The following is a 10,733-nucleotide window of genomic DNA, read 5'->3' on the forward strand; positions in this document are numbered from 1 at the left end:
ATATAACAGTATATTACATCATAGTCACTATGGTAACACTATAAACAATAGTTCTCTTAAAGAGACATGCACAAAATTAGCTAAGGGTTTAAAAACACAGAGTTTTAAACTTTACAAAAGGAAATCCCAAAAGTTCAAGTCAAATTCAAGTTTATTATCTTATGTATCAAAAATGTGGCAATAGAAGTTGGTAACTAGGGAGAGAGTAGGCCCCTTGAGATATAATCATCTATGTGTTGAGGCATGGGAGATTGGAGAGGACTCACCTGTATTTATCATGGAGAGAAAAGATCATAGAAGGGAGGACATTCAGAGAAGAGAACAATTATATCTTGAAATATAACAATATTATGAAAGAAGAGGTGTTGGCAGTTTTGAGACGCATAAATTTCTGACCCAGTTTATCTGGTGGTTTGGGAACTTGTTTTTAATATTTGGGAACCATGGGTTTTATATACCCATGAACATTGCCTTCTTGCCCCATCAAATTAGACAGTGTAACAGAGTTTACATATTTCTTCCAATAGTTACTTTTAATCAGCTGTACTAGAAGAGTGGAGGGAAATTTGTGATGTATGTATGTTGGGGAGCAACTTTTTTTCCATTTATGCATTATTTAATACAGAGTTTTATTTTTTAATTAGGCAACTTTCTGTTTTAGGTCTGAAACATCTATTGGATTAAAAGTAAAACCTTCCATGTACTTTGTGTATTACAATATTAGTGCATATGAGTCATTGAATAATAAAATACACATTAGAAACTACTGATAATTGTCTATTTTATATTAACACATAGTTTAAACCCTTGGCTCCAGCTGACTGATAAAATTTACTGACCAGAAATTTAGCATTTCCTAATTTCATAATAGCTCCCAGCTACCATTTCTGAATTCAAATTGTTATTTGCAGTTTAAAAAAGAAAGGCATTAAATGTTTTTTTAATCTTGTGTCTTCACGTATTTTTCTTTTCTCCCGATAGACTTCTCTCACGCAACACCAGAAGAGAGAATTCCCATGAGACCATTCCAATTTGAGCACATCATCCCAGTCTCTGCAGTAACTGGAAATGGAATTAAAGAATTGAAAAACTGTATTCGAAAATCACTGGATGATCAGAATGATCTAGAAAATGAATATTATAGGCTTGAAAAACTACAGAGTTTGCATTCGAACACATGTTGAAAATATTTACGCCATTAATTATCAGGACTGGGGCTGCTGAGTCTTCTGGGAAAACACATACATAGTTAAAAGATGCAATTAATTTGACATTTTATGCTCAGATTTTGTTTATGTTTAAAGGATTTGTGAAGGACAGGTGGTAAAACTGGTTGCAAATTAATCGAAGACCATTTTCAATAAAATAGATTTTTCATAATTAAAGATTTGCTGTGCACAAGACTGCATTGGCCAATCAGGCCTGTGCTTTTCCTGTGAAGAACATCCTAATTTACAGATCATGCCATTGCCTTTATTGCTCTATCCTCTTTTGCTCATCTGTATTGTTTGTGGGAGCCATGGCAGGAATAGGGAGGAGGGTTGGTTTAAAATCAATTCAACTAAGCGTTCTAAAGCAGGCCAGCATTTTGGGGATTGCTTTGGATTGTGACCTTGATACTTGCTTCAGATGTCCACAAAAAGAGTTCTCTGCTTTCTATTGAAATTAAGCTTGGTACTAGGAACAAATGTGCTGATGAAGGAGCTGCAGACACGCAACAGAAGAGCCAAGCTTTCAGAAAGCTAAATCCATCTAACCCAGTGGTTCTCAACATTTTCTCTCCACTCCGCCCCCCCCAACACTCCCTTAAATAATCCATTGCTAGCCACAGAGCACCTATGGCAGAGGAGGTCAAACTACGGTTTGCGACCCACATGCTACTCTTTAACATGTAATGTACAGCTTGCTGAAGGAGATACCAACACTCCCAAAGCCGCTCTAGGACACTCCGAATACCTGCAGTCAGACCAAGGGGTTCCAAGACAGTCACATCCCAGGCTGCGGGAAAAGGGAGTGGGTACTGGAGGAACAACCCCTACAGAGGAGTGGGGCAAGTAGCGCACATCAGAGTCGGGTACTGCTTGATCAGGACAGGCAACACTACAGCAGAATGCCGCCAACGTGGAATGTGCAGTAGGAGGATCGGGCAAAAGCTGAGGGTCCTCTGCAGGGAGAGGCTGCAGAGGTCAGGAAACCGGGGCTGGGCCTGCCCCAGAGGCAGGGGGAAGCAAGATGATGGAGACAGGGAGGAGAGGCTGGAGGCTGTCCCCAATGAGGACCTCATCCAGGTGCCAAGCCAGGTCGCAGCAATGAAGGTTCTGTCCATGGCCATGGGAATCCCTGGCCCTACCAGGTGGAGAGTTGGCACCAGGCAGTGCAGAGGTTAGATTGCTCCATACACCAGCCTCCACTTCCAGCATCTGTTCCTTCTATCCTGCCAACAACTGGGAAGAGAAAACAGGGGGGAGCAGACCTGAGGGCTCCCTGGCCATGCCCTGCCACAGGAGGCAGCTTTGTATCAGGTCACTTCCTGCATCATGCGATCAGCTGTAGATGTTGCAATGGTGCAGGTGTCTGCGGACACTAGTGACAACAGCTTTCCTAAAGAGAACATTTCAGAATCGAGAGCAGGAGTCATCCATCCAGCCTGTTGAGCCTGCTCCCACATTCAGTGAGATCAATGCTGATCTGGCCATGGACCTATCTCTGCCTTTCTACCATAACCCTTAATTTCCCTATGTATCTTACATATATTTATTGAGGCAGCCGCTACTGTTTCCTTGAGCAGAGATTTCCACAGAAAATCGGTCAGGATTTTGAAAATACCTTGAAGAAAATCTCAAGCCGAAAAATGTTGGCTATGTATATTTATCTGTGCTATATAAAATACACTGAACTGTGAGCTGCTGCCCATTCAGGAGGATGCACCTCACAGTTCAGCAGGCAGCAACCTCCTTTGAAGAAGACCACAGAGCCCACCTCACTGATAAAAGACAAAGGAGGAAAAACCCAACACCCAACCCCAACCAACCAATTTTCCCTTGCAACCGCTGCAACCGTGCCTGCCTGTCCCGCATCGGACTTGTCAGTCACCAACGAGCCTGCAGCAGACGTGGACATACCCCTACATAAATCTTCGTCCACGAAGCCAAGCCAAAGATAAAATACATTCATTGACCTGCTGTGTTTCTTCAGCGTTGTGGTTTTACGTCATCTACAGTATACACAGCAGTTTACATGCATGAATTTCTGTATATAAGATTTATATAAATTATGCATGGAAGAGTGAAAAAACATGTAAGTAACACTTTTTTATCTCACGGCTCACATCTGAGGTTTATCATATGTGACTTGTGTTAAGCAAGTTTGGCCACTCGATCTATAGCGTAGGTTGCATAAGGTGGTATGTGGGGGGGGCAGGGGGAGAGGGAGGGAAAGGTTGAGAACCACTAATCTAGTGGAGTTTAGGTGTAAAAGGATGGAAAGTAAGAGAAGTGGCAGTGAGGGAGTAGCATTACTGGTCAGGGATAGTATCACGGCTGTAGAAAGGGAGGATGCTGCTGAGGGAATGTCCACTGAGTTGGTGTGGGTGGAAGACAGAAACAGGAAAGGAGCAATCACTGGACCCTCAGATTGCTCTCAGGTCATTGAGGAACAGATAAGCAGGCAGATTTTGGAATGATGCAGAAATTGCAGGGTTGTGGTTGTGGGAGACTTCAGCTTCTCTAATATTGACTGGCACTTCCTGACTGCAAGAGGGATAGATGGGGCTGAATTTATCAGGTTGGTTCAAGAAGATTTCCTGATGGGGTTTTCAAGATGGTGCTGGAGAGGCAGAGCTCCCCAGAAGAAAAAGATAGAGAAAAAGAACCCCTTCCAAAGAACGTAAAGGAAGAAAACATTGAAGAAATAATAAAGAAACATCAAGAGAGATGGGAAGAAAGAATAAAGCAACAAATCAAGATAGAAGAGAAAATGGGAGAGGATCGCATCTTGGTGAAGGGGGAAAGAGGCAAACCTCGGGCACAAGCAGACATCGGCAGCAGTGGGAGTGGAGCCCCGAATCATCCTATGGATCAAAAACTTACCCAGTGGGGTGTGAAGTCAGCATGGCAGAAACAGGAGTACGAGGGGGCCTAGAGAGGGCCATGAGTATGGAGGCAGGAGTGCAATTGGGAACATCATCGGGCGATCATGGAGTGGGGAGGGTGAGCATGAAGGCGGGAGCGCTGTCGTGCGACCATGGAGTGGAGAGAGCCGTGAGCGTGGAGGCGGGTTGGTGCAATACAATTTTCTGCAGCAACTGTACCTCACACCTCTAAACCAGGAATCGCAGAAATGTGCTTTATGTGTGGTGTGGAGATTGGAACCTTTATCCATTCAACCTGGCTGTGTACAAAGGTGAAATCCTCTGGGAGGACCTGGGGGATATTCCGAAAAAAATTGCCAGGGAGAATTTTCCACAAGATTGGAATTGTACCATCTGGGAAACATTATGGATGAGTGTTTTACACTGTCCAAATACCAAATTCAGTTTGTAAAGGTTATACCTTGGTGGTAGCCAGGAAATGTACAGCGGTCACATGGAAGTCCATCTCCCAACTAAATATTACACGATGGAATATGGAAATGTAGAGTTGTATTCCCCTGGAGAAAATCATGTACAATTTAAGGAGGAAATATGACATATTTGTTAGAGTGTGGCAACCTTATCTGCAGTATATGGGTCTACAGATATGACTATCCCCCTTCAGAATAAGGGTAATGGAACAATCAGTCCCAACAGAGAAACGATTGATATTAATGATATGTGACGTGGTGTGGGTGATGTGCTCTGTTAGTCATTTCTTTTTTTAATTTCTTTGTCTCTTCGGTTGCCTTGGATTTTTTTTTCTCTCTCTCCTAGGCATTTTCCTAGGGATCGTTGACCCCACCTGTATTTGTGTTTTTCATATCTGTATAATTAATATTACTTTATTCTTAGGGCAAGGGGATGGGGGGGGAATAAAAAAAGCAGATGTTAAACTGGTGTTGGAAAAGATTGCATTGCATTGTATGTTTGAATTTATATGAGTCTGTGAAAATCAAAATATTTTAAAAAATGGATTCCTGACACAGTATGTGGACCAGCTGGCGAGAAGAGAGATCATACTGGATCTAAATACTGGGTAATGAACCTGGTCAGGTTGGGGAGCATTTTGGTGAGAGTGACCACAACTCCCTTAGCTTCAATGTAGCTATGGACAAGGATAAATACAGGCAAAATGGAAAAGTGTTCAATTGGGGAAGGGCCAATTACCATGGGACGAGGCAGGAACATGGTAAATTGGAAAGATGTTCAAGGGTGAAAGCGCAGAACGTGGAGGAAGTTTAGGGACCACTTACACTGGGTTTAGGATAGGTTATGACCCTCGTCTGAAAGTGACAAATCCAAGACATGCTCCCAATCACACTTGATCTTAACTAGCGAAGCTATTCTCAAGTCCATCAAATTATTATAATTGACATTAAGCCTCTATGAGAAAATTGAAAGTCACAAAGTAAATCAAGAATGGGAAAATCAGAAAGTATGGACTGAATTAAATGTTGATATCTGAAAAAAATGACTTGGATAATTTAAATTTTGCTCTCAATTGTTCAAAAGAAGTGAAATGATCTCAAATAAAAAGATCTTTAAAATTTTTGATATGCAATCTATACTACTCCCTAAATATGACAAAGAAGTTAAAAAAAAGGATGAAAAATACGGATTCCAAAAAAAATTTCTAAATTGTGCCCATATTCTCAAACCTATGCCTCATTATCAGAAAACGAACCCTAAGACTGCCAACATACGTGTATTTTTAGAAAAATTCAATTCTATTTACACCCAAGAAGGGCAGTCAACTTACTTTTGAAATTTGAACAAAAGAAACAATTATGTATATTGACCACCCAATGGTAGAATCTGAAACTTGTGATTGGGATCATAACTTTATTTGTTGATTACAGATGAGAACTGGGATATTGTTCTAAATTTGATTAATGAATCCTCCTGTGAGCAACATTGTTGCAATTCAAAGTGGGACATAGTTTAACTTTTGAAATATATGCTCTATCTCGGTATTGTTCTGATATTGATTCATTATGTGCGAAATGTAAAATTTTGAGGCTTCATTTTGGGCTTGACCTGGTTTGAAAAATTATTTTCAAACTATTAGTTATTTTTAGGGTCAAATTAGAACCACTCCTTATTTGCTCTAATTGATATTTATCAAGATGAGGAAATACAATTGACTCCATCTCAGAAGTGAATTTTAGCTTTTACCTCATTGATAGCGAGATGGGCAATTCTGATGAAATGGAAAGGCAACACTCCACCTACTCATTCTCAATGGTTACAGGAGGTAATGTCTTTCCTAAGTTTAGGAAAAAAACAGATATTGTAGTGAGCAGTGCAGTGAATAAATCACAATAGAAGTTGTCTGTGAGCTGAACCAACAGAACTGTTTATTGGAATCTTCACAGGAGTTTAAAATAATGACAGTGGGTGTGCTATCACAATCACCCAACCTCTGAAGTCACATGCTACCCAGCCACTGGGAACTCCTGATCCTGTGCTACGGATGCCGGTTTGATAATGGAGTGGCGCAGTTTGCCGCATACCCCACCCCCATACCAGAGTTTGGAGAGGACATAGCTAGATCTTCCTTTGGTGCAGTACGGTCACCTAAAAGTACCCAAGGCAGTTCATCTATCCAATCTTAAGACATGCCATAAGAGCTCATTTGATATGACGGTGAAAAGGTTCCACTAAGCCATTGGACCGGGATGATAGGCCATCGATCAATGCGGCTGTGTGCCCAGCAACTGGGCGATTGTAGACCATTGCCTGGACATAAACTGAGCTCCTCTGACAGAGGAAATATGCTTTGATAGTTTGAAATGCACTATCCAAATGGTATGAAGGCTCTTGCACAAGCTGAGGTGGAGGTGTCAGAGAGCTGGACGACCTCTGGCCATCTCATGAATTAGTCTACTATTGTGAAGGGGTGAGTAGTGCCCTCGGACAGGGGCAATGGGCTGACAGTATCCACATGGATGGGATCAAACCTGCACAGTGAGGGTGGAAAAACCTGGATTGGGGCTTTGGTGTGGAAATGAACTTTTAAAATCTGGCACTGAATGCATATCCTTGCCCAAGCGCCGACTTGCTTGGGCAGACCATGCCACATGAATCGAAAGGTGAGCCAACCTGTGCATGGCGTCATACATCTGACATCGCCATGCATCAGGTACAATGCGCCTCAGTTGGCTGGTGGATAAGTTACAAAATAGGGAGGGATTTGCTGGACCAAAACGTATGTCCTCTAATTTCAGTCCCGATAAACTGGGATCAGGCAAATGGATGGAAGTGATGGTGGTGCAGGATAGTGTGTCGGCTACTAGATTGTTCTTCCCGATTATGTGTTTCATCGTAGTCGTAAACTCTGAAATGTAGAATTGATGTCGTTGTGCTGACCATGGATCCGACATCTTGGTGAAAGTGAAAGTCAAAGGCTTGTGATCCATGTAGACTGTGAACCCTCTGCCCTTTAGGAAATAATGACAATGGCCAAGTAGAGGGCAAGGAGCTCCCTGTTAAAGGCACTGTATTTTTTGTTTCAGTGGCCTCAAATGATGACTAAAGAAAGCTAGGGGTTTCCAGGTGCTGTTGATGAGCATCCCCAGGACCCTGCCTATTGCAGAGCCTGACGTCAAGAGCTTTTGGCAGGTCAACCCTTGGGTGCCAAGCATAATGGTTCTTGCTAGCGCTCCCTTGGCAGTTTTGAATGCAGCCGTGGCCTCGTCATCACATTTAAGTTCCTTGGGAGTCTGGACAGATTTTGAAAAGAGACTGCATAACTTTGGCTGCAGCTGGCCTGAAATGATGGTAAAAGTTCATCATGCCAACAAACTGGAAATTTGCAAATGGCCTCAACCTTGAAAGGTAGCGGAACCGCTCCAAGCTGACTGATCTGGTGGTCAATGATATCGATTGATGAGAGGCCAAACTGGCACTTGGCCAGATTGTTCGCTAACCTGTGATCATCTAGCCACTGACATAGTTGACAGAGATGGGCCCGGTGCTGCTGCCGTGAGCATGAAATCCCGGCCCCAGGTAACTGTGTCCTTTAGGCATTAAAATGTCTGGCCTGCACTTTTTAAGCCGAAAGGCATACGGAGGAATTCAAATAGTCTAAACGAGATAATCAAGGCAGTCTTAGCAATGTCATCTGGGTGAACTGAGCTCTCATGGTACCTAGGTTCATTTTGGAGAAAATCTTAGTACTGTGAAGGATTGCAGTGAAATCCTTATATGGGGAACCAGGTAGCGATCTGCTGCAGTAATGTTGTTCAGTAATGTTGGGCGATAGACCCCACAAGATTTCCATTCTCCATGTGCCTTATGTACCATATGCAGCGGTGATGCCCAAGGGCTATCGGAGCAGCGAACAATCCCCATTTTCTCCATGTGTCGAAATTCATCTTTAGCCAACTGCATTTTATCTGGAGGTAGTGTTTTGGAGTCCAGAGGACCTCAAAACCCAGCAGCAATAGACATGCACCACAACACAGGGTTACTTAAACAAAAGTAGTTTTTAATTATATTTGAACAAGAAAACAGAATTAAACTTTAACTTATTACTTAACCTACTTACTTAACCTAACTACTAATCCCCCTCTAATACTAAGTGCAGGTGTGTGTAATATATATTTAAGATTAGAAAAGTTCTGTGGTTCACAGTCTAATCTCACTGGTTGCAGGCAATTCTTGTTCTGTACACAGAAGTTAGCATTAACAAAGTTCACCAGTCTTTGGTCTTAACAGGCAAATGGTTACCACTCAGGAGGGTTCTTGCTGGTTTTCAGAGAGAGATTCCTTTTCCTGTTCATCCACAACTAATTCCTTCTCAATCAGTCTTTCTGACGAAACTTGCCCCCTTCAGGGTTCTCCAGATGATCCTCTTTCTTTCAAGTCACCTTTCACGCCGCCAGTCTTCTCCTTCGACCAGGCAGCCTTCCAAAGTTTGCCAGCCTGTCCTTCAAGAAATGATTTCTGTCTCCTCTCTCTCTCTGTGTTTCACATCCTCCCTCTCAGAGAGCAAAACCCTTCTCTGCCTGCAAAGATCACTTGCTTTCCCAGGCAAGCTGCTGTCCATACTTTGTTGCCTTCCACAAAAAGCATTCTGCAAAAGTCCTGCAAATATTCTGTGTTTTAAAATGTGTGTGTGCAAGCTGCTTTAACAATTCCTCCCAAACACCTCTAAATACTCTGTCACAGTAGCCTACGTGCTCAAGCATGGAGGGGACGTCTATGAGTTGAAATCTGGTGCTGTACTCCATGTTTCAGTTGGGCTGTCTAGAACTGCTGAGTAATAATGCTGGGGAATTCCACTAGGATTCTGGCTTATTCATTGTTCATGAGCGTCATTGAGTTGAGGCAAGGTGATGCAAACACCACGGGGTGCAAAGCAAGTAACTCGAAAATCTTCGAAATAACTAGGCAGTAACCTTCGAGATTTACTAGAAGGGAGTCTGCTCACAAAAAAAATCTGCTTCCAGGAGTGGCTGTGATACATCAGCAATGGTGAAGGACCAGCTGAACTGTGACGAGCCAAAATTGAGTGGAATTGTTCATGACCCTTACGTACAGATGCTGTTATTGTTGGCGGCCATCAGAGGAGGACCCTTCGTTCCTGAATTTTCCGGAGGAGGGAAATATGCTAACCTCTACTCCAGTGTTGGAGGTTGGCCTGAGCGTTGATCCCAGAGGAAAAGGAGGTTGTTCTTGTGGCCAGCTTTCATGGCCACTACCGATGGCCAGCCTTGGCGCTTCCTGGATGGCTGCAGTAGCGGGCTGCAGCTCCCCATCTCTGATGGTAATAGCACCACTGTTCTCTCTCTGCACTGAATCTGGTCAAGTCTGTCACTGCACCGCTATCTGGAATGGGCAGGATTCGTGCCCTTTACCGAGGCACCACTACATGGCCAACTGAAAGTCTACCATGCTGCTTACCATATCACAACTCATCAGTATGGACTGCTAAGCGACAGGGGTCGTTAAAGTCTTCATCTTCAAGCAGAAAATGGACAGATGTCTTCTGGCATTTGCTCGAGAAAAAGTTGCTCGAAAAACAGATAAGGCTTGTGTCCATCCTTAAGCACCAGGGTCTTGTTCACTATTTCGGAAGGAGTATGGTTGCCCATGCCTTCCATATGAAGAAGTCGTGTTGCCCTGTTGCATCAGGAAAGGTCAAAAATACGTATGAGCAGGACTGTGATGTTTTCGTACCTGTTGTTGGCTGGAGGCTGGCATAAGAAATTGACAATATGCACCGTGGTGTCTTGGTCCAACGATGCAATGACATAATAGTGCTTAGTTGAGTCAGCTGTAATCTGGCGTAGATGGAACTGAGCCTCGGGCTGCTTGAAGCAGACCTGTGACTGTGAGGTCCAAAATACTGGAAGTTTGGGTGCAACGGCATTTGGCATCCTTAGTGAAGTCCAAAATGTAGTTTGGACTGTCGGGGGTCACCAATGTCGTGAGTGGTGGAGTGAATAAAGCACAACAGAAGTTATCTGTGAGCTGAACCAAGAGAACTGCTTTATGGAATCTTCGCACAAGTTTAAATAATTACATTTGGCACACTATCACAATCATCCGACTTCTGAAGTCACCCGCCTCCCAGTTCTTTGTGCTCCAGCCACTG

The 10,733-nt window shown here is 43.2% G+C and overlaps 1 protein-coding gene across 1 annotated transcript in view; it reads left to right on the forward strand.

Moving 5' to 3' along the window:
- The window catches only part of gtpbp10 (GTP-binding protein 10 (putative)), a 51,160-nt gene extending 49,775 nt beyond the window's left edge, over positions 1–1,385 (forward strand). The window contains exon 10 of the mRNA XM_069916652.1: positions 982–1,385. Coding sequence (XP_069772753.1) covers positions 982–1,184 — 203 coding nt within the window. The 3' untranslated portion in view covers positions 1,185–1,385. The remainder of the gene's footprint in view (positions 1–981) is intronic.
- The last annotated feature ends 9,348 nt before the right edge of the window (positions 1,386–10,733 follow it).

Source organism: Narcine bancroftii, chromosome 1 (assembly GCF_036971445.1).
Source record: "Narcine bancroftii isolate sNarBan1 chromosome 1, sNarBan1.hap1, whole genome shotgun sequence".
Classification (NCBI taxonomy): Eukaryota; Metazoa; Chordata; class Chondrichthyes; order Torpediniformes; family Narcinidae; genus Narcine; species Narcine bancroftii.